The 25,490-nt window shown below is 40.7% G+C and overlaps 1 protein-coding gene across 1 annotated transcript in view; it reads left to right on the forward strand.

Moving 5' to 3' along the window:
- The window catches only part of kif2c (kinesin family member 2C), an 87,135-nt gene that overhangs the window by 59,401 nt on the left and 2,244 nt on the right, over positions 1-25,490 (forward strand). The window contains exons 15-20 of the mRNA XM_080196541.1: positions 3,214-3,324; positions 6,527-6,594; positions 8,077-8,194; positions 9,645-9,716; positions 24,257-24,352; positions 25,035-25,170. Coding sequence (XP_080052667.1) covers positions 3,214-3,324; positions 6,527-6,594; positions 8,077-8,194; positions 9,645-9,716; positions 24,257-24,352; positions 25,035-25,170 — 601 coding nt within the window. The remainder of the gene's footprint in view (positions 1-3,213; positions 3,325-6,526; positions 6,595-8,076; positions 8,195-9,644; positions 9,717-24,256; positions 24,353-25,034; positions 25,171-25,490) is intronic.

A 25,490-nucleotide genomic window follows, 5' to 3' on the forward strand; every position in this document is an offset into this window, starting at 1 on the left:
AATAGGTGAAGGGGGAAAGGTCTGTGTGGAACTGGAAGAAATGGCAGAGGTGCTTAATGCGTACTTTGCCTCGGTATTCACGGTGGAAAGTGATCTGGGAGGTTGTACTACAGGTTTGCGGCAGACTGAAAAGGTTGAGTATGTGGATGTTAAGAAAGACGATGAGTTGGAACTTTTAAATTCTATCAAGATAGAGAAATCACCGGGACCGGATGGGATGTACCCCAGGTTACTGTGGGAGGTGAGGGAAGTGTTTGCAGAGCCTCTGGCGATGATCTTTGCATCGTCGATGGAGACGGGAGAGGTTCCGGAGGATTGGAGGATTGCGGATGTGGTTCCTATTTTCAAGAAAGGGAACAGGGATAGCCTGGGAAATTACCGACCAGTGAGTCTGACCTCAGTGGTTGGTAAGTTGATGGAGAGGATTCTGAGGGACAAGATTTATGAGCATTTAGAGGAGTTTAGAATGATCAGGAATAGTCAGCACGGCTTTGTCAAGGGCAGGTCATGCCTTACGAGCCTAGTTGAGTTCTTTGAAAATGTGACTGAACACATTGACAAAGGAAGAGCGGTGGATGTGGTTTACATGGACTTCAGCAAGGCGTTTGATAAGGTCCCCTATGCAAGACTTCTTGAGAAGGTGAGAGGGCATGGTATCCAAAGGGCTTTGGCCTTGTGGATCCAGAACTGGCTTGCCTGCAGAAGGCAGAGTGATTGTGGATGGGTCTTTTTCTGCATGGAGGTCAGTCACCAGTGGAGTGCCCCAGGGATCTGTTCCAGGACCCTTGCTGTTTGTCATTTTCATAAATGACCTAGATGAGGAAGTGGAGGGATGGGTTAGTAAGTTTGCTGATGATACGAAGGTTGGTGGTGTTGTAGATAGTCTGGAGGGATGTCAGAAGTTGCAGCATGACATAGATAGGATGCAGGACTGGGTGGAGAAGTGGCAGATGGACTTCAATGCGGATAAATGTGTAGTTGTCCATTTTGGCAGGACCAACAGGATGCAGGAGTACAATATCAAGGGTAGGAGTCTTAGCTGTGTTGAAGAGCAAAAGGATCTTGGGGTCCGGGTCCATTGGACTCTTAAATCGGCCTTGCAAGCGGAGGATGTGGTCAGGAAGGCGTATGGTGTACTGGCCTTCATTAATCGAGGGATTGAGTTTAGGAGTTGGGAGGTAATGCTGCAACTTTATAGGACCCTTGTCAGACCCCACTTGGAGTACTGTGCGCAGTTCTGGTCGCCTCACTACAGGAAGGATGTGGAAGCTATTGAGAGGGTGCAGAGGAGATTTACAAGGATGTTGCCTGGATTGGGAGGCATGCCTTATGAAGATAGGTTGAGGGAGCTAGGTCTCTTCTCCCTGGAGAGACGAAGGTTCAGAGGCGACCTGATAGAGGTTTATAAAATGTTGAGTGGAATAGATAAGTTGGATTCTCAGAGGCTATTTCCCAGGGCTGAAATGGTTGCTACAAGAGGACACAGGTTTAAGGTGCTGGGAAGCAAGTACAGAGGAGATGTTAGGGGAAAGTTTTTCACTCAGAGGGTGGTGAGTGAATGGAACAGGCTGCCATCAGTGGTGGTAGAGGCAAACTCGCTGAGGTCTTTTAAAAGATTTCTGGATGAGTATATGGGATCTAATGGCATTGGAAGTTACAGATAGTTCTATGGCTTGGTAGGTAAAGATGTGATCGGCACAACTTGTGGGCCGAAGGGACTGTTTGTGCTGTAGTGTTCTATGAAACTCACCTCTTCTAAATGAAGGTAAATGCACAAGAGAAGTCTGGTATTACGGGGTTGTGTAATACTTTGTTCTGTGGTGTTTATGTTCATGAATATCCATGAATAAATGTATTTTATTTTAGCATTATATATAGGGAAACACTGTAGCACAGTGGTTAGCACAACTGCCTCATTGCCAGGGACCCGGGTTGGAATCCCAACTAGGGCCGTAGTTCATGTGGAGTTTGCACATTCTCCCTTTGACTGCATGGGTTTCCTCTGGGTACTCCAGTTTCCTCCCACTGTCTGAAAGACATGCTGATTAGGTGCATTGGCCATGCTAAATTCTCCCTCAATGTACCCAAGCAGGCACTTGAGTGTGGGGATTAGGGGGTTTTCGCAGTAACTTCAATGCAGTGTTAATAAAAGCCTATTTTTAACACAAATAAACTCAGACATGAATATTTGTATGTATTACTCCTCCTTTTGAGCTTTTAAAATTTGCCTATTGACTCATAGGGGATCAGAAGTCAATTTAGTACTGGCCAGTCACAATGGAACTTGAGAATCTATCTTTTGAAACTAACTAAAATAATGGATTACAAATGGGGAGTCCACGTTTAGGAAAATATACCTAATTTAAACTGAGTCCTGAAGAAGAGTCAGACAGACTTAGAAGTATTAACTTAATCTGTCCACAGATGCAACCAGACCTGCTAGGTTTTTTCCAGCATTTTCTGTTTTTATTTTGAAAGAAATATTCTCTAGTAGAGACAGTAATATCTAATCACAATACAGTAGATTGGAGCAAGTACATGCAACAAGTGTTCTCAACAGGCAGTAGTGGCATAGTGGTATTGCTCCTTGACTAGTTATCCCAAGACCCCAGTAAGATCTGGGAACCAGCTATGGCAAATAATTTGAATTCAATAAAACAAATCTGCAATTAAAAGTCTAATGATGACCGTGAAAGCAGTGTTGATTGTCATAAAAATGCAGCTGCTCGCAGATTTGTTTTCCTAAAGGAAATTAATCGTTACCTGGTCTGGCCTGCATGTGACTCCAAATTCACAGCAATATACCTGACTGTGAAATGGAAGGCAGTTGGGGATGTGCACTAACTTCCATCTTGCTACAGTTCCCACAATGTCTGGCTTACTCGCTTGCCTATTGTACTATTCCAACACCAAGATATCATCTCTAACTCAGCATGAGGTTAGCCACATGGAAATTTGGTGAATTTCATTTTTTAATTAATTTATGGGATGTTGATGTCGCTGGCTTAGGTCGGCATTTAATACCGATCCTAATTGCCCTTGAGAAAATGGTGAGCTGCCTTCTTGAATTGCTACAGTCTGTGATTTAGATGCACTCACTGTGCTGTTAGTGATGCTGTTTTAATGAAATGGTAGCTTAGGAGGAGTTAAGAATTTGCTCGTTTTAAAAATGTGAATTGCTTTCTTTTGTGATAATAGCTTCTTGTGTTGTAGGAGTGTATTCGATCACTGGGACAGAATAATATCTATACACCATTTCGAGCAAGCAAGTTGACTCTAGTACTGAGAGATTCATTTATTGGTGAAAACTCGAGGACATGCATGGTAGGAGTTTTTGGTTTCTGATTATATTTTTGTGAAATTTTGTTGTACAGAATTTTTTATAAATTAAGCCCTTTAAATTTATGAGCTGCCCTTCGAGAGTTGCAATTGGTCTGTTCAAGGAAAAGAAAGGAACATACAAAATAGGAACAGAAATCGGCCATTTGGCACCTCAGTCCTGCTCACCATTCATTAAGATCATGGCTGGTCTCTTTTGTATTTCTAATTCCACATTTCCATCTACCCCCTGAAAACCTTAGATTCTTATTAGATAAGAGAATCAAGCCTTAAAAATACTTAATAGAATTCTCTCTGCCTTTGAAGGAGGAGTCAAAGTCAGATAACTTGAGAGAGTTTCTACTCATCTTTGTCCTAAAAGAGTGATCCCTGATTTTAAGTGTGCCCCCTAGCTCTAGACTCGTCCACAAGAGGAAACCTCCCTTCTGTCTTCATCTTGTCAAAACTGTTCAGGATCTTAAAGGCTTCAATCAAGTCCTGTACTCATCTAAATTCCAGTAGAAACCAGCCTTGCCTGTCCAACTTTTCTTTGGTTCATTCCTGGTATCAGCCTTATAAACCTTCTGCAAACAGCCTCAAATGCATTTGTCCTTTTAAGGAAGGAAACCAAACTGGACACCCTTCTCAAGATGTGGTCTCACCAATGCCTTGTACAACTGAAGTATAACATTATGTTCAATTCCTTTCCTAGTAAAGGACAGCATTCCATTAGTTGCTTTAATTACTTGCTGTATCTGCATACTAGTAACTCGTGCAACAAAACACATGAGATTTCTCTGCAACTTGGGAATTCAGCAGTAATGCTTCACTCAATTTTGCATTTTCCCACGTTATGCTGCCAAATGTTTGCCCACTAAACTGTCTATATCCATCCACTACCTCCTGGTGTCCTCTTCACACATTTTTCTACCTATCTTTCTGTCATCTACAATTTTAGCTACCATAATTACTCCCCTTGTTGAAGCCATTGTTATAAATTGTAAAAGGTTAAGGCAACAACACAGACCCTTTGGGATCACTACATACTACCAATCAGAAAAGGATCCATTATGCATATCCTGTTTCTGTCAGCTGGACAATCTTCTATCCAAGTTGATTTACTCCTACACATGAGCTTTTATTTTCCATGTTAACTTTTGCTGTGGCACCTAATCAAATGTCTTTTGGAAAATCAAGTACGTTATGTCTACAGGCTCCTGTTTTTATACAGAGCGCATGTTACACCTTCAAAGAACTCCACTAAATTGGCTAAATATGATTTTGGAGGAGTAGAATATTCAGCCTTTCAATCATGCTCCACTTAAGATCATGGCTGACCAAACACTCACCCAAGTCCACTTCCCTGTCTTATTTCCATAACCCTCAAATCCCCTATGGATTAAAAACCCTTTGCTGTCAGCTAGAAAAATGTTCAAGGATTCATCCTCCACAGCTTCCTGGGGTAAAATTCCAAAGAATCATCACACTGAGAGAAGAAAATTAGTCTTAGTGAGCACCTCCTTATTCTGCAACTATGTCCTCTGGTCCTATGCTCTCTCATGAGTAGAATCATCCTTCCAGCATTTACTCTGTTTAACCCCCTAAGAATATTGTATGTTTTCATTATATTAATTCTCATTCTCCTGAACTCCAAGGACTACACACCCAACCTGTTCTTTTCGCTTATGGCAGTCCCTCATACCTGAGATCGTCCTAGTAAATCTCCTCTCTGCTGATTCCAATGATATACCTTTAAATAAGGGGACCAAAACTGTACATGGTATTCTAGATGTGGCCTCACTGGTATCCTGTGCAGTTTTAGCAACACTTCTTTACGTTTATACTCCAGTCCCCTTGAAATAAAAGCCAGCGTTTCATTTGCCTTCCTTAATATGTTCTGCACCTGTTTGCCAGCTTTCTGGGTTTCATGAACAAAGACCCCTATGTCCTTTTGTGCTACAACTTTGTACAGTCTCTCCCCACTTCAATTATAATGCACCATCCCATCTCCTCCTTTCAAAATGAACAATCTCACATTAAATTCCATTTGTCAATATTCTACCCACTCACTTAACCTGTCAGTATCTATCTTAAGATCAAGGCTGATCTGATAGTAACTTCATATCCATACTCTGCCTACTCCTGATCATTCCCATGCTTACCAAGAATCTATCCACCTCTGCATTAAAAATATTCAAAAGTGGTGGAATCAGAGTTCCAAAGACTCCCCACTATCTGAGAAGATTTCACCTCATTCATCTCCCTTTTAAATGAGCGATCCCTTATTTTTAAACAATGATGGCTAGTTCTAGATTCTCCCACAAGAGGAAACATCCTCTCCACATCCACCCTATCAAGACCCCTCAGGATCTTTGTATGTTGCAATCAAATCACCTCTTACTTTTCTAAACTCCAGTGGATTCAAGCCTAGTCTGTCCAATCTTTCTTAAAACAACACATCCGTTCTAGCTATTAGACTCTGAACTGCTTCCAATGCACTTGCATCTTTCTTTAAGCTAATTAACATTGTACACAGTGCTCTAAATGTGGTCTCAATTGTCTCCTGTGCAACTGAAGCATAACCTTCCTACCTGGGATTCCATTGTCCTTGTAATAAAAAAAAATTCAATTAGCTTTTGCTAATTACTTGCTGTACCTGCATACTAGCCCTATGTGATTAACGCACTAGGACACCTAAATCCCACTGCATCTCAAGAGCTCTGCAATCTCAACATTTAGATAATGTGCTTTTTTCATTCTTCTTGCCAAAATGGACAATTTCACATTTCGCCACATTATACTCCATTATAAATAAATTGCAGCATTCCTCCTGATTCCCTGGCTGAACTCTAGTGATCAAATGGGACCTGTCCAATCAACTTGTCTCGAGCAAATACACATCGCAGCATCTTTGTTCTTTTCTTATTTCAAATGTGCCAACAATATCTTGAATTTCAGGCTGCTTGGGTTAGTCACTGGTTTTTTTTATTATTATTTACTGGTACTTTGTGTGAAATTATTTGTAAAGGGGTGTGAAATGTCCATTCAGTGTGTTGTTGTCATATTTTAGGAAAAGTTATGACTGATTCCACATAACATGTGGAAACAGCTGAAAATGCTGACACACTGAGATGTTGAAATCAAGTCAATCTGTGGGCCTTCATTGATCTTGCTGGAATTGATTTTTCTCTTTTTTTTTTCCTTCTAGATTGCAATGATTTCACCGGGATTAAATTCCTGTGAACACACACTAAATACTTTGAGATACGCAGACAGGTAACAGTTTAAAGAAATTTGATTGTCAAATGTTTTATAAGCAAGGTAAACAGTGTGTCTTTGTGCTTCATTGGTTGCTTTGCATCAAGTATTGGTTCCTTATATTAAAAGCTACTGTACGTATACCCAAAACAATGTACCAGTACTACTTAATATCTTAAGTATTATTCTAGTTCAGAATTTTTTTATTCTCCTCATGGATGTGGGAATAATTGGCAATATCAGCATTTGTTCCCCATCCTTAACTGCCCTTAAACTGAGTGGCTTACTAGGCTATTTCAAAGTACAGTTAAGAGTCAACCCCATTGGTGTGATTTGCACGTGACCCAGACCAGGTAAAAATGGCAGATGTCTTCCCTAAAGGACATTAGTGAACCATATTGTTTTCATGACAATTGATGTTAGAACCATAATCATCATTATGGCTACTAGCTTTTATTCAGATTTTTAACAGTGGATTTAAATTCCACCAGCTGCTGTGGTGGGATTTGAACCCAGAGCATAAACCTGGGTTACTAGTTCAGGGTGATTACTACTGCACCATCATCTCCCCTTTTGGTATATGGCATTCACTTACCACCCATTACAACAACAGTTGTTTTGTGAAAACCTACTTATGTAGTAGTCCTCCTTTCTGAGTGTCCCCTTTTTCTTCAGTTTTAGCTGATTTTGTAAAATATATTTTCTCTTCCTTCCTATTTCTCTGAGCTTGTAATTGCTGTCTCAACATTTTGTTTGTGCCCAGATAGGGAAATGTGTTTGTATTGATGCGGGGATTAGATTGATTTGGACCGTGGCATCACAATCTTAACCTGCCAGCACACACTTTTGATAGTCAATACTTGACACCTGTATAACCTTGCTGAGGCATGAATCACTGTTTTGAGAAGGGAAATGCAAAGGCTGTCCACTTGATTTAGACGAAGATTATTAAATCCATATAACAGCAATAAACTTCTAACTGCTCTTAGGTAATCTAGATATTCAATTACCTAAACTTATTTGATTGATTAATAAATGTTGAAAGTGCATTTTTCCCCCACAATGTGGGTGTTGTTGGCTGGGCCAGCATTTGTTGCCCATACCTTGAACTGAGTGGCTTGTATGGCCATTTCAGGCACAGTTCAGAGTCAACCACATTGTGGTAGGTCTGGAGTAATATGTAGACCAGACTAGGTATGGACATTAGAAAACCAGGTGGACTTTTACAGCAATCAAGAATGGTTATCATCTCTTTTAATTCTGCCATCTGCCGTGGTAGGATTACGTTGGGTATTTGAATTACTCATCTAGCAACTATGCCATCACCTCCCCTTTTAAATTACAAATATGTCTTTTGTTTCAGTGACACTTTCCCAGTTAATTTAAAATTAAGCAATAACCAAGTGTATTGCAGAGACCTAACCGGTGACAATTGAGATACTTTATTTAATCTTCCTGGCAAATGCAGAAGGATTGAGTTTTATTAATAATCTGTTCAAGGGTGAAAGAACTTGGTGTTGAGGATGTTTCCAATGAACCAGAATGTTCCACAATATCTAAAGAGCAAAGATTCAACGAGTCCTTGGAATCTGACATTCGGTTGCTCTGTGAGAAAAATGTAAGTAGAATGTGGAGAAATGTTCTGAGAATATTACTGAACTCCAATATACATTCTTACTAAGCCAAACTACATAAAATAGTATTTTGATGTGTTTTTTTTAAAAAATCATCAATGCTGCATTCACAGGAATGTCCTCACCACTTCATTATTTTTGATGCTTAATTTTTTGACCTAACTTTTATTCTGTGAAGTTGAAGTCTGTCATTGACATTTGAGTGCTACCAGTTTAAAATGATGGGGCAAACTCAAAATTCAAGTTAAGTGTTTCTACCCTCTAGGATTTATTTTAATGTGACCAAATGGAGATTTCCAAAGACTGTCCAATTAGTAAATCCTAAATCCTTAGCAATATTTGCTTAACAGAAAGGTATACTAGAGTTTTTTTGTACTTTTTTTTTTCAATTCACTGATTACCAAATATTGGCAATTAATGTTTCATACCCTTCAACCCAAGCATTATGTTCTAGCAAATTTTCCCAGCATCTTCTATTCCAGTTTCAAACCTGACCCTTGGGTTTTCTGTGTTCTGGTTCCCATCTTCTTTCTTTTCTGTGTGACTAGGTTAAGGTTTCCATCTACTATTTGACAGCCCTGTTGCATCATTCCCCTGATCTGTTTATCCACCTCCTATCCTAATGTGGTTCTGTCCCTTCCAAAAAAAGGTTGCATATATTGAATAATGTCAATTAAAACTGGGCATTGGCTAACTGTTACCTTAGATGATTGGAAATGATGGGGATACCATTATTTCATCATATTGTTGCTTTAAATCAACATTGTTACCACTTCCACACCAGTGTGAATGTGCTTTCTGATAAGCTTTTTGGGGTCCATTTCAAAGGAAATGGGTTTTGTATCAAACTTGTTAGCAGCTTTGGTCATTTCACCCTTGCCCCAAAATATTCCAAATTAGATCTATTGAAGCAAATAAAACAATCCTGAGTTTTGAGGAGATAGCATGTATTTTCATTCTGTTGTATTACATTAAAATTTGTATACGTTAATAACATTTGTGTTCACATCTTGACATAAAGCGAATTCACTATTACCGTTGCCTCATTTCACCAAATGGCAATTTGGTCTACATTCTGACGAGCTGAACAAAGGATATTTGTGATATAACTTCTGTTACCTTAATTACAGAGCAGAGTGGCGTTGATTATAAAAATTAACACTGCATGTTCTTTAAAACCTGGTGATTAGAATCTTTAGCTTCATTCATGCATGTCAGCTACATCTGGTAGCCTTTATTGTTTTCTTTCTTGGTTTAATAAATTGTGTAAATTTACTTAAAGTAGACCATCTCAAATAAATAGGTCCATTTAAAGTTTCCAAGAATTGGAAGCAATACTTATGGTTTTTGTGGCTACTGGATGTAATCTAACCTCTTTAAACTCCTGTATTACACACTGTCTTTCTCACATACCCTCTGGTGTTATCTTTAAAGCCTGGCGAACTTCAAAGTGAGAATCAGAAAATGGTTACAGCGCGAGGTGATTTATCTTTGGATGCTTCTCAGGTTAGGTTCATAGTTTCTTACTAGCTTTCCCAAAACTCAGGGCTGTTTCAGATTTCATTTAGTGGGGACAAGGGCAGAGTTGAAATTTGTATTGTGTTTAAACCTATTTGGCTTTTTTTTAGTGGATATACTACCAGCCAGCAATCTTTCCTTTTATGATGCTCTGTCACCTATTACTCCTATATCTCTACGTTCCATATTAAAAATCCTTTTGTCTTCTGTATTAATGTAATGGTAAGCAAGAGACATTAGGTTCAGAGAAGGTTATCGGAATAAAATTTGATCTACCTTTACTCTTCCAGCTTTGTGCTTTAATTATGTGAAATTCCTTTCATTGTGACTGTCTCCTTGGAATAGTGAACATTGGTGTTTCTTTACTGAGATTTTTTTAATAACATGTAACATCTGGATATCTGATTACTTGTTGCTGATAACTCCAATTATAGCTCTACATTGAATACAATATGTGTAGTAAGATTTCTCTATTTAAAAATACTCTGCAAAATGATTGATTATAATGCCGTATGTCTTCCAATATGCATGTTTCAATCTTCCAATGTCCTGTTTCAACTAAGTCTATGCACAGTTGGGGACAAAATCTCAAGGTAATTGCCTAATGTCCCCTCTGCTGCTGTTAAATGATGCCAGGGTTTTCATTGCTTCAATGCTTTCTTGTTTAAATTTAATTATAGTTTTTAAATTATGCCATTTTGTTCTACACTTGCAGATAATTTAATTTTTATTTCATTCTATTAACTATATTTCCTTTCCAGGTATAAAAGCCCAATTTTCTCCAATCATTATCTTTCACTCCTTGGTGCTTACTTGCACTTCCCTCCTGTGCTTGAATCTCTTCCTTTCCTGTCACAAGAATGCACTACCATGCTTAAGTGCAATGATCAGAGTAGATCTTTGTTGTTTAATCGTAACTTTCTCTCTCACTTTTGACTACCACTATTTGCAGACAGACTTGAAGATCAACTAAGACCCTTGGGTATTTCAGCACCGTTCTGTACTTTTTTTTACCATTATCTATGTCACATTTCATAAACTTCTCCATTTACAGTAGCCTGTGACTCTAACAAGCACACGTGTGCATGTATGAACACATTTTATAATAGGAGGTTCAATTTTGACCAAATTAAAATTCACTAATAAAAGGCAAAACACGAGCTCACCCCTTTTTTTTGTGTCCTTCGCTGGTATCCATGACTCAGGCAGAAATTTTACTTGGTGGTCTTGATATCCCAGCATAATTGAGGTTGATGTAACTTACAAATTCTGGAGACAGACCTTTGTTAAATGCTGTCAATCATTTCCAGAAATTGATTTTGCACTGGGTTTTTATTTCAAAATTCTCTTTGTAATAGATTTCAAACTGTAACTTGAGAATGTGAGGAAAGCCTGGCATTACTGCTCTCTCGGTTGATTTCTTTCAGACTAGTTTTTAGCAGCTTCTGTATTCAAAATGGTGGTTCTGGTCATATGATCTCTCCCTATAGTGATTTCAGAAGGTAATTGATTAGCTCCTACCTGGACAGATGTTGGCTATTTTTGTGTCCTAGATAATGAGATTCTGTAATGTCCCAACCATTAACACTTGAAGCATCCGTCATGGAGATAGAAAAAATACAATTATGAAGCCATTGTCCCAGTAGTTTTAAAAGATAATTTTATAGAAATAACAATTGAATTCCAGTATAGTTTGTTGCTTGAAGCAGTTCATTACACGAGGTATGAAATTCCACAGGGTGTTGACTTGGCAGGTCCTAACTGTAATTCACAATGGAAACTTCCAAAAATTGGCCACTTGGAACACCAGGTAATCTGCAGCAGCTATCTTATGTCAGTACCTGCTTGTTTTTAACTTACTTTTCTTTGTATTGGATTAGCTGATAGAATTAAAGATTAATATCACAATTCACATCGTTGTGTCAAAACACACAATCCATCAGATAATTTTGTTTTTCTCAATGGCCTGAGATGCATTACATTCAGGCCTGACAATTTTAACTACTTAAATTGCTAAATTCATTATTTCCCGCTGTTTATCCTATCCAATATTTCACACTCAACTACGTTTGCTTGTTGTCCCTCTTTTGTGAAGTCAGACGTAAAGTATTCAGAGTTGTGATTGTAGTGTCCAATTATAGTTTGGTGAATCTGCTCACAATTGATGCTCACTGTGGCTGATTGGTTAAGGCTGGGTGTGGACCCAGAAATAAAAACAAGGCTGTACAACAGCTGGAAGCCAGAGCTATAACATGGAACAGACGTTTTAACGCACTGGAAAAATAAGGCAGACGGTTGCTTAAATGTCACATCCATATTGAGCTTGGACATAAAACATACAAGGATGATAGAGAAATGTTTAAGTCTACACCTTCACTGAAAAAAACACCTATGCTGTAGAATTGATGTTACAAGGCCTATTTACTTGCTTTAGCGATGGACAGTATGGATGTAGAAGCAGTCTGCAAAAGGTTAGTGCCCTGAACCAGAATTCCAAATTACATTAGAAAGCCAGACTAGACCCCAACAATTTTCTATTTTGGCATAAATGTGAGGATAGGGTGCTTCACTTGGAGTAATTCTGCTGACAAGTTAGGGGTATCTTGTCAGTTTGCACTACTAGTGGTATATCTTGCAGCTTATGTTACTCATGTATTCATTGAATACTAAAGAATGTCCACTGGATAAAGTTCAGCACCTAGCACATTCCAGAAGATAGTTTCTTCAAATCTGTCAGATAAATGAGGGATGTTCAAAATACTTGACAATGTCATTATCCATAGGAAATACCAAGCTCAATATTGTGCTCACTCCACTCAATGCAATTTGATGCTCAACAAAGACCTGCACATTTAGAACAAAGAACAAAAACAGCCCGGGAAACGCCCTTCGGCCCAACAAGCCCGCGCCGCCATCTTAACACCACCAGTCCCCTCCTCCACCCATGACCCTTGTCTAATGTTTTATGGCCATCCGCATTGAGGGAAACTAATTTAGGGACAATTTATTACTGCCAGTCAGCCTAACAGCACATCTTTGGGGTGTGGGAGGAAACTGGAGCACCCGGAGAAAACTCACGCAAGCACCGGGAGAATGCACAAACTCCCACAGACACTGGCCCAAATCCATGTGTCTGCACAGCAATCAGTGGTAGTTGCTGAGCTGTTGTCTTGCCCAGTATCTGGTCCAGTTTAGGCACACACTAATGACATGAAGCACTAGGCCAATCTCAAACAACCAAGAGCAGCCCAAATACGACCCATTGTGTGTATGCCCCTCGTTGGACACGAGGCAAACCGACTTAAAACCTGTGAATGAAAAGAGGGGGAAAAAAAACATTTATTGTTGTACCATATCCATTTGCCTTACCAGGGACGTCCCAGTGCTAATGACCCTTATTTAAAACAATCTCCTATATCCACCCATCTCCAACCAGTCACGTGCCTGTCTAAGTTACTCTTAAATGACCTCTAGCGTGCTTGCCTCCACCACCTTATTTGGCAGAGCATTCCATATCCCCACTACCCTCTGTGTGAATAACCTCTCTCTAATATCTGTGTTATACCTCTCTCCTCCTCTCCCCCCCCCCCCCCCCCCCCTTACCTTAAGCCCATGGCCCCTTGTCCTATGTGTCTCTATCATAGGAAATAGCTTACCTCTGTTTACTCTATCTATACCCTTCATAATCTTATATACCTCTAGTAGATCCCCCCCCTCAGTCGCCGTCTTTCAAGGGAAAAGAGCCCCAATTTATTCAATCTTTCCTCATACCCCAGTCCTTCCATACCAGGCAACATCCTGGTAAACCTCCTCTGCACTCTCTCCAGAGTCTCCACATCCTTCCGGTAGTAAGGTGACCAGAACTGGACACAGTACTCTAAATGCGGCCTAACCAACGTTCTGTACAACTGCAACATTAGACTCCAGCTCTTATATTCTATACCCCTTCCCATAAAGGCTAACATACCATAGGCTTTCTTTACCACACTCTCCACTTGCACTGCCACCTTCAAAGACTTGTGCACTTGCACCCCCCAGGTCTCGCTGCGATTCTATATTCCTTATGGGCTTACCCTTTACTATATATCTCCCCCCTACATTATTCCGGCCAAAATGCATCACCTCACATTTATCCAGATTAAATTCCATTTGCTATGTATCTGCCCAATACACCAGCCTATCAATATCCCGTTGTATTGCCAGACACTGCTCCTCACTGCCTGCCAATCCAGCCATCTTGGTGTCATCAGCAAATTTGCTGATCACACTACCTACTCCCTCTTCCAAATCATTTATATACACTACAAAGAGAAGAGGTCCCAGTGCTGAGCCCTGCAGCACACGACTAGTGACAGACCTCCAGCTAGAAAAGGACCCCTCCACTACTACTCTCTGACTCCTCTTTGCAAGCCAGTTCTCTACCCATCTAGATACCTGGCCACGTATCCCATGAGCTTTAATCTTCTCTACCAATCTACCATGAGGGACTTTGTCAAACACCTTACTGAAATCCATATAGACGACATCAACAGCATAACTTTCTAAGGTATAGAGTGACAACAGCTGGAGCAAAGTCCATGACAATGTTAAAGCCATTCATGCACTTCCAATACTTTCTAACATGAGTTGGCATCGTTCATCAGTACTACCAACTTTTTTTAATCGCGTTAATTCCTAATTATGTAGAGGTCACGGAGCCTGTTCAGAATCTACTAAACCGATCTGCACAATGGAAATGGGCAATTGCCCAGCTAACAGCTTTCGATGCATTAAACGTGCCGTGTAGAAACGTAGTTCTTACAGATGTGTCGGGAAATGCAGTTGGAGCTCAGTAATTGCAGCACATTCAAGGAAGCAAATGACCACCTGCTACTGCATCAAGCCCATTGTTGAAATGATGTAAATATTCTAGAGAATCTAGAATTAAAAGTCTACTGATGACCATGAAACAACTGTAAAAAGCCATCTAGTTCTCTAATATTCTTTAGGGTAGAGGTTCCAAACTGCTATGCTGTGGAAGCCTCAAATATTTGGTTTGGTTTTTATTTTATTATTGTCACACATTAGTATACAGTGAAAGTATTCTTTCTTGTGTGCAGTACAGACAAGGTGCCCCATACATGAGAAAGGATATGATGCAGAATGTAGTGTTACAGTCACAGCTAGGGTGTAGAGAAAGATCAACTTAGAGGTAGGTCCATTCAAAATCTGATAGCAGCAAGGAAGAAGCTGTTCTTGAGTCAGTTGGTACATAATCTTATTGAATGGTGGAGCAAGCTCAAGGGGCCAGATGGTCTTCTCCTCCTAGCTCTTATTGTCTTTATAACCTAAGAATTTTGTATCTTTTTCCTGGTGGAAGAGAGAATATCTGTGTGCGTGGCGTCCTTGGCTATACTGGCTGCTTTTCCAAGGCAGCAGGAAGTGTAGACAGAGTCAGTGAATGGGAGGTTAGTTTGCATGATGGATGGGACTTTGTTCATGACCCTTTTGTGGTCTGTTGCAGTCCTGGATAGAGCGGGAGCCATGCCAAGCTTTCTATAATGCGTCTGTAAAAGTTGGTGAGAGTTGTAGTGAACATGCTAAATTTCCTTCACCTCCTGAGAAAGTAGATGTGTTGGTGGACTCCCTTAACTATAGAGTCAGTATGGAAGGACCAGGACAGGGTGTTGGTTATCTGGAAACTTGAAGCTCCTGACTATTTCCACTTCATCCCCATTGAAGTAGAGAGGGGCATGTCCTCCACTACGCTGCTTGAAGTCAATAACTATCTCCTTTGTTTTGCTTACGTTGAGGGAGAGATTATTGTCGTCGCACTAGTTCACCAGATTTTTCTCTCTCTCTCCCCCTCCCTCCCTCCCTCCCTCCCTCCCTCCCCCTCTCTCCCCTGTATTCCATCTCATCATTGTTTGCAATCTAACCCACTATGGTGGTGTTATAGAACATAGAACATTACAGCGCAGAACAGGCCCTTCAGCCCACGATGTTGCGCCGACCAGTTACAAAACAATGACCCACTAACCTAAACCAATCCCTTTTCGTCCATAAACCTATCCACGATCTCTTAAACGCCCCCAAACTAGGCGCATTTACAACTGCAGCAGGCAGGGCATTCCAATCCCTCACCACCCTCTGGGTAAAGAACCTACCCCTGACATCTGTCCTATAACTACCACCCCTTAATTTAAAGCCATGCCCCCTCGTGCTAGATTTCTCCATCAGAGGAAAAAGGCTATTACTGTCCACCCTATCTAAACCTCTAATCATCTTATATGTTTCAATAAGATCCCCTCTTAGCCGCCTTCTTTCCAGCGAAAACAACCCCAAATCCCTCAGCCTCTCCTCATAGGACCTCCCCTCCATACCAGGCAACATCCTGGTAAACCTCCTCTGCACCCTCTCCAAAGCCTCCACATCCTTCCTGTAATGTGGGGACCAGAACTGCACACAGTACTCCAAGTGCGGCCGCACCAGAGTTGTGTACAGTTGCAACATGACGCTGCGACTCCTAAATTCAATCCCCCTACCAATAAACGCCAAGACACCGTATGCCTTCTTAACAACCTTATCTACTTGACTCCCAACTTTCAGGGATCTATGTACACATACACCTAGATCCCTCTGCTCATCCACACTATTCAAAGTCCTCCCGTTAGCCCTATACTCGACACATCTGTTATTCCTACCAAAGTGAATTACCTCTCACTTCTCTGTATTAAACTCCATCCGCCACCTCTCGGCCCAGCTCTGCAACCTGTCTAAGTCTTCCTGCAAACTATGACACCCTTCATCACTATCTACCACACCTCCGACTTTGGTGTCATCAGCAAACTTACTAATCCACCCAACTATACCCTCATCCAGATCATTAATAAAAATTACAAACAGCAGTGGCCCCAAAACAGATCCCTGAGGCACACCACTCGAAACCGAACTCCATGATGAATATTTACCATCAACCACCACCCTCTGTCTCCTATCCGCTAGCCAATTCCTGATCCAATTCCCTAGATCACCCCCAATCCCATACATCTGCATTTTCTGCAGAAGCCTACCATGGTGAACCTTATCAAACGCCTTACTAAAATCCATACACACCACGTCCACTGCCTTACCCCCATCCACCTCTTTGGTCACTTTCTCAAAAAACTCAATAAGGTTAGTAAGGCACGACCTACCCGCCACAAAACCATGCTGACTATCTCCAATCAATTCTTTACTCTCCAAATAACTATAAATCCTATCCCGAATAATTTTTTCTAAAACCTTGCCCACAACAGAAGTGAGACTCACCGGTCTATAATTCCCGGGGAAGTCTCTGTTCCCCTTAAACAATGGGACAACATTCGCTAACCTCCAATCTTCCGGTACTATACCAGAGGCCAACGACGACCTGAAGATCAGAGCCAGAGGCTCTGCAATCACTTCGCTTGCCTCCCAGAGAATCCTGGGGTAAATCCCATCCGGACCAGGGGACTTATCTATTTTCAGACCTTCCAGAATTGGCAAACTTAAATTGAGCTGGACCCGGAATTTGTTCATACAGTTGCAGGTTTATAAGGATATAGTCGGGGGCTGAGGACACAACCTTGTGAGGCACCAGTATTGAGGATGATCATGGAGATGTTGTTGCCATCCTTACTGATTGTTGTCTATGGGTTAGGAAGTCTAGGATCGAGGAGCTGAGCCCCAGGCCACAGATTTTGGAGATGTGTTTTGTGGGAATAATGGTGTTACGGCTGAATGTAAATAAACTAAATCTAATCTTGTGCATTTCCCAAGTCCTGATGAGCCTCTAGTCTTCCACACAAGTGCCAACTGGAATGGGCCACGTGCATGGTTCAGATTGTTTGATGTTTCTAACACCAAATTGTGCGTGCACTGGCTGGAAGAGGTACACACATGCACATTTCAAATTTTTTTACACTGGTCAGGTGCATGCGCCTATCTGACATTTAGATGTGAATAAAAGGTAAAAAGCATTGAGAGAGAAAGCACAAACAGAAAACAACAGAGGTTGTAACATAGAATTAGAGATGAGCTGGGGAAATCCGATGGAATGGATGCTAAGTGCTTTGGTCCATAGCACTCGTGTAGAATATCCTGTATCATCTACTTCAAAGTGTGATGTGCTGTTGGGAACGGCAAATTGTGCGGAGGGTGTGGAGAGTCTGCAGAAGGATCTAGATAGGCTGGGCGAATGGGCCAGGAAATGGCAAATGGAATTTAATGTTGGCAAGTGTGAGGTGGTCCACTTTGGTAGGAAGGACTATTACTTACGGGGCGAAGGCGGTGCAGAGGGACCTCGGGGTCCTTGTGCATGAGTCGCAAAAACCCAGCTTGCAGGTGCAGCAGGTGGTCAGGAAGGCGAATGGGATGCTGGCCTTCATAGCGAGGGGAATTGAATATAAAAGTAGGGAGGTCTTGCTGCAGCTGTATAGGGCATTGGTGAGGCCGCAGCTGGAGTACTGTGTGCAGTTTTGGGCGCCGCACCTGCGCAAGGATATTTTGGCCTTGGAGGGAGTGCAGAGGAGGTTTACTAGGCTGATACCGGAGTTAAGGGGGTTGAGCTATGAGGAGAGGCTGAATAAACTGGGCTTGTACTCATTAGAGTTTAGAAGAATGAGGGGAGATCTCATTGAGACGTATAAGATGATGAATGGGATGGATAGGATAGAGGTGGAGAGACTCTTCCCGCTCAAAAAAGACAGTAGGACTAGGGGGCACAGCCTCAAGATAAAGGGGGGGCGGTTTAGAACGGAGTTGAGGAGGAACTTCTTCACTCAAAAAGGGTGGTGAATCTGTGGAATTCTCTGCCCGTTGAAGTGGTGGAGGCTGCCTCGCTAAATATTTTTAAGACGCGGGTTGATGGGTTTTTGATAAGAGAGGGGATTAAGGGTTATGGGGAGAGGGCGGGAAAGTGGAACTGAGCAGCGACAGATCAGCCATGATCTTGTTGAATGGCGGGGCAGGCTCGAAGGGCTGGATGGCCTACTCCTGCTCCTATTTCTTATGTTCTTATAGCAGAGCTATCATTTACCAGAGCCATTATTAAGGATCCTTGAAATTCAGCCAAATGATAGAGCTACTAGTTGTGTAAAATGGATAAGTGAACTTGGGAAATTGGCATTCTACAGAGACAGAAACTGCCTCGTGTCTAAGGGAGCTGAGCAGCACATGGCAATGGACAGACCCAAAGAACAAACAGAATTGTTGGAATCAGTAGGCAATTCAGGAGTTTTGTCCATTTAAATATAACAAAAAGAGGGAATAAATGATGAACGCAGAAGTAGACTTTGATGCAACAAAAGCAAAAGGAACATGTCAGTTCTCTGAAAATATACAAAGCACAAGAAAAGAAAGAATATCAAATGTGGTTTAAGGGAATGTTGGGTTCCCCTTGGAAGAAACTCAAATGTATAAACTCATGAATTACAAAACAAAATGATTCTCCAATAAGAAAACTATTCTGCCAACAATCAGCAGTGGTTTGAGGATGAAGAGTGGGAAGTTGCTGAAAAATGTCAGTCGACTGGAAATTTCTTGCGAAGAGCTGGAATGGGCTCAACCCAAACTGCAACTGGTAGAGACAGTGTGAAGATCTTGGACGTGAAGAAGGAAAAGGATGCTTGGAATAAGGAATAACTTTGGTCCAAAGCAGAAGATTAGTTGAATCAGATATGAGGAAGGGATTAGAAAATGAAGCCACCCAATTCTGCCAGACAAAACTAAACAAAGCAGCAATTTGGGCAGAGAAGGAACTGGGATTACATGCCAAAAAAAGGTTGCTGAAATGCTCACAACAGAAATACAAGAACCAGTATGATAAAATGGTCGATGAAGAAAAAGACACTGAATGCTAGGAAGAGAAAATACTCTATTTCTGGTACTAAGGTTGTGTGATAGAGTATCATTACAAGTGACAAACTGAGATTGTATGATCTATCAAGAACAAAACTGTGGTGTGGTGATGGTACCTGCATACATCGTAGAGTAAGATGTGACCAAGAAAAGGACCAACGAACGATTGAAGAGTAACACCATCTGCAGAGTAAAGTATATAGTCCAAAGTCAGCGCAGAGTCTAGGACAGAATTCAGAGAGCAGCAAGCCTGTATGGAAGAATCCCATGTGAGATTATATTTGGAGTTATGCTGTTGTTAAATGAAAGCCTTAAGATTCCTCCATTGAACAATCACTAATTTGTGTGTGTTTATTTTGAATGTGGGTGGGCTGAGTAAGTCGATTTTGAAAATTGGATAAGAAAGTTGGAGGGGGGGGAATGTTGTGTATGTGGTCTGTCACTTTAAGACAGTAGAGCAAAAGTGCCACTGACCTGAGAGTCCAATGGAAACAGTGATCACAGTAAAAAGTCTGACAACACCAGGTTTTAGTCCAACCGATTTATTTGATAATACTCACAAGCTTTCGAGGTTTCCCTCTTCATCAGGTGAATGGAGAGTTCTGGCCTCAGACAGAGCTGCTCTGTCTGAGGGAAGAGGGAAACCTCGGAAGCTTGTGAGTATTATCAAATAAATCGGTTGGACTAAAACCTGGTGTTGTCAGACTTTTTACTGTGTTTACGCCAGTCCAACGCCGGCATACCCACATCATAACAGTGATCACACCAGAGGGTGGGGGTCTTCTGAGGTGAATCATCAAGCAGCACGTAGGAAGCATGTAAGAACTGGAACTCTGTCCCAAAGCAGTCTTGGCTGCTATCCCCTGCACTTGATTACTGTTTGTCAACAAATAACTTTTGTTCTTGACGAAGTCTGAAGTGTTTTGACATTGCCTGAGGGGTGCCACACTATTACGATTTGATTTTATTATTGTTACATGTATTAGTATACAGTGAAAAGTATTGTTTCTTGCACAGTATACAGACAAAGCATACGGTTCATAGAGAAGGAAATGAGAGTGCAGAATGTAGTGTTACAGTCATAACTAGGGTGTAGAGAAAGATCAACTTGAGGTAAGTTTGTTCAAAAGTCTGACAGCAGCAGGGAAGAAGCTGTCCTTGAGTCGGTTGGTATGTAACCTCACACTTTTGTATCTTTTTCTCAACGATAGAAGGGGAAGAGAAAATGTCTAGGGTGCGTGGAGTCCTTAATTATGCTTTAAATGTCTTTTATATCTTTCCCCTCCCTTTATAAAACTAGTGTCCAATTCTATTTTGATTAGGTGAGTCTATTTACAATTATTAACTGTGCTTAGTTGATTTAAGCCTTTGTGTGGATTTGGAAAAATGAACAAAACTGTAAAGGGGCTGAAGCATGGATAAGACATTTTTGAAGCACTGAATAAAACCTGTTATACACACGAATGTAACCTCCTCATAGATCTGAGTTATAAAATATACAACAATGTCTTCTGTCTCCACACACAAGTTACCCATTTGGTTTCTAAAAAAAAACCAAACATCTAGTTATCTTCTGCTCTTTATGCATTTACAAAATATCTTTGTTTTCTTTGATTTTACTTGTCCTCTAATTCCACCACAGATTTTTCTATATCTCTTGCACATTTTGCAGCATTGAACTATTGATATCTGACAAAGGCCTCCATTCTCCTGTTCTACTCGTGTATGTTCCTTGCACATCCTTTCAGATGAGATGTTAAATCAACATACCTTCTGTATCTTGGGTGAAAATAAAGCATCCTGTGCAACTATTTGAGAGGCAGGGTGGTTCCATCACCCAATGCTTATCCTCCTTCAGTTGAAGCTACTAAACAAATTATCTGGTTGTTTGTTGTTGATTACTAATTAAGTATAAAAATATACCAGAAGCAACCTGACACTAGACTTTAACCAATAATGTTGTTTGTCTAATTTTATCATAATATTTCCCACTATTTACAATAGGTAGCTGCTACCAGACAAAAATGAGTACCATTATCCATTTCCATTGAAGTCTATTTCAAAATATGAAGACCCTTATCCCAATGACAACTCAGCTCTGCGGCACTGCAGCAACAGTAACCAATAAAGCAAATCTTAGTCCATTCTAAGAAAAATGCAATAAGGAGAAGACATAGTAGCACAATAGTTAGCACGGTGACCTCAGTGTCAGGGACTTGGGAAGACCTGTCTGTGTGGAGTTTGCACATTTTCCCCGTGTTGATGTGGGTTTCTTCTGGGTGCTGCAGTTTCCTCCCACAGTCCAAACATGGGCAGGTTAGGTGGATTGGCCATGCTAGGTTGCCCTCTTAATGTCCAGTGATGTATAGGTTATATGGATTAGCCATGGTAAATGCGTGTTATGGCGATGTAGCAGAGGGTCAAACCAGGGTGGGATGCTTTTTCAGACAGTCGGTGCAGTCTTATTGGCCCAAATGGTGTCTCTGCACTGTAGGGATTTTATGGATTCGCGGGATGAGATTGAGTAGACTGTGCATATGTTCTTTTGAGATAAGACTGATTAGATGCCCTTATTGAAATGTATAAAATTCTTTGAGCTTGACTGATCAGATGCTGAGAGGCTGTTTGGCTAGAATTGGGGGCAGAGCCTTGAGTACAGGTCAGCCATTTGGAACTGAGATGAGCAATTCTTGTACTTGGAGGATTGTGAATCTTTGAAATTCTATATCCCAGACAGTGCTGTGATTGCTCAGTCATTGAGTATATTACAAACTTTTTTGTGATGGGATGGGTGGGGGTTGTATGTAAAATGGAGGTAGGACAGCTAAGTGATAATGTATAAGTTCCACCTGGATCTTATTGAATAGTGGAGCAGTGTTAAAGGGCTGAATGACCTACTCTTGCTCTTATTCCTTTGTGTAAGGTGCAGCCAGTTCGTGTCTGTATTCTGTGCACTATGTGTTTGAGTACCCCAACTAATTAAAAACAGATCCTTAGCTACACTACATTTTGATGGAGTATGTATATGTGATCTGCCTGAGTGTAATAATCAGCCAATTCAACAGATCATATTCTCATCCAGCATGTTCTGTACAATGATAAATGTGGCAAGTACATTAAAATTTTCCTTTGCTTCATTGGCTTTGGTAGACATATTACTTTGTCTTAGGCCAATGAAACAGGTAACATTCAGATGGAGAAACTATTGAATCGTTTTAAACTATCAGCTTTTGTTACATCTGAAACAGCCCTGATTTAAAACTATTGCTTAATGTAGTGAAATAACTAACTACAAGAAAACTGTAGTACCATAACACACAATATGAGAAGTATGATACAACTTTAGATATAGCTGCTTTTCTATTTAGATTTTCCTGATTCCTTGTTAAAAATGAAACTGCTCTAACAGGTCTACTGATTCTTACCTGCACCCGCTTCATAATACTCTGTGCATTGTTTTACATATGAATTTAAATAAAAACACAAAATGCTATAAAAGCAAACAGGCTAAAAGAAATACAAATTAATGTTTATGATGGGAGCAAGAAAGAATATTAAAGGTTGCTGTTATCTTTAATTTCAGGTCCTTATTGGAAATAAATCCACCAAGACAGGGCAGATTTCCATGTCAGTACTTTCTTTAAGCCATTATGTTGACTTCGCTGTCACTACAATGAGCTAATTCAAGAAACCTTTCAAGAGTCCAAATGGAAATGTGTACTAATCCATAACAACATATAAACAGAAACCTTGGTCTCTGCTTTTTCTTTGTTTCAACTACCTACAGCTCGTGTGCAACTTATCTTCCATCTGCATGCACGTAAAAATGATGTGGGTATGCCGGCGTTGGACTGGCGTAAACACAGTAAAAAGTCTGACAACACCAGGTTTTAGTCCAACCAATTTATTTGATAATAGACTCACAAGCTTTCGGTTAGCCCCTTCGTCAGGTGAAATCATTCACAAGCTTTCGGGGTTAGCCCCTTCGTCAGGTGAAATCATTCACCTGACGAAGGGGCTAACCCCGAAAGCTTGTGAGTCTATTATCAAATAAATCGGTTGGACTAAAACCTGGTGTTGTCAGACTTTTTACTGTGCACGTAAAAAGACAGACATCGTTCTGCTTTTCATAACCCTCAAAAGTGATCAAACGACACTCCTGCTGCCTCAGAAAAGCAGCCCCATAATCGAGGACCCCATGCACCCCTGACATAGTCTCTTCCACCTTATTTCGTAGGGGAATAAGATACAAAAGTCAAATCATGTAACCAACTGACTCAAAAACAGTTTCTTCCCTGCTGCCATCAGAGTTTTGAATGGACCTACTTCGTATTAAATTGATCTTTCTCTCCACGCTAGCTATGATTTTAACACTACATTCTGCACCCTTTCCTTCCCTATGTATGGTCTGCTTGTATAGCACACAAGAAACAATACTTTTCACTGTATACTAATACATGTGACAAATCGAATCAAAAATGATCAGTTCATGCAAGTTTTATTTAATTGAAATAAATCACCAACATAGCAGATGGAAAAGGTTATGATGTTATTGGTTTCTTAGATGGCACACCTGGAAAATCTCCACCTCCATATGTACACTTAATTTAAAAAAGGGCTTAAATTCTTGCTTATCGATATGTTGTCTTGATTTGTCCTTCCATTTTAAGGAGGCGCCATCAAAGATTTGTGACTTGCATGTGGATGTTTCCAGAATTCTTGAACTGGAAGAACAAGTAGTGGATGAACATCGAGAAATTCAACAGGTATGAATTTGAATTTTTTTTTTCCAAAGTCAAAATATTGATTTAGGCTTTCAAAGATTTTGTTTGGTGACTAACTGAGCCACTTATGCTGAGAAGATGCAGGTGTGATCCCCAGTGTATTAACTGATCATAATCAGGGATTTGTGGGGTGCACAAATGAATGTACACAAATATCTGTTGGAGACTAGATTGGGCTTGGTTGACTTCCCCCTGCTTTCTTGTCAAGCCACCACATCCCAATCTTATTCGAATAGCCTATTATTACTCAGTCCAACAGGTTTATTTAGTAGCACGAGCTTTTGGAGCACTGCTCCTTCATCACCCGAAGGAGCAGCACTCCAAGTTCATGCTACCAAATAAACCTGTCGAACTTTAACCTGGTGTTGTGAGACTGCTTACTGTGCAAGGTCCAACCCTGGCAACCACACATCATTACTCAGACAAGGTACGACAAAGCAACTAGCACTCATTAAGTGAGCTCAAGGTGGGACGGAAAATGTGCAATAACAGGAGGATCTAGAAATTTGGCTGCCTACCTACAAAAGAAAAATGCCCCTTGAACTTGAGCAGTTTGTAAGAATTGCATCTAAATTCTATCCCACCTGGCTATGTTAGATATGAGTGCTTAAAATGTTTGATGTAGAAATGGAAGTGGCATAATTTTTTTCTTTTTTTTAAACAGAAGTTACTACTGTGGAGTGATGCAGATGACAAACTCCTGAAGATGACTCAGCTACCTGACTTCAATATTGAGAACTACACCAACATATTACAAACATACATTGACGAAAGGATGGAAATATTTCAAGATCTTGACAGTACATTTTTAAAATTACTATCATTTTATCGGATAAAAGACAGCTAGTTTTAAGTTTATTTATTAGTACCACAAGGAGGCTTACGTTAACACTGCAATTAAGTTATTGTGAAAATCCCTGAGTCACCACACTCTGGCTCCTGTTTGGGTATACTGAGAGGGAATTTAGCAGAGCCAAAGCACCTCTCAGACTGTGGGTAGGAAACCGAAGCATCCAGAAGAACCCCATGCAGATACTGGGAGAAGGTGCAAGCTCTGTACAGTGATCCAGGTGGAAATCAAGCCCAGACTCCTGGCGCTGTGAGGTAGCAGTGCTGGCCA

Source organism: Carcharhinus amblyrhynchos, chromosome 9 (genome assembly GCF_965287045.1).
Source record: "Carcharhinus amblyrhynchos chromosome 9, sCarAmb.v2.hapA, whole genome shotgun sequence".
NCBI classification, from domain to species: Eukaryota; Metazoa; Chordata; class Chondrichthyes; order Carcharhiniformes; family Carcharhinidae; genus Carcharhinus; species Carcharhinus amblyrhynchos.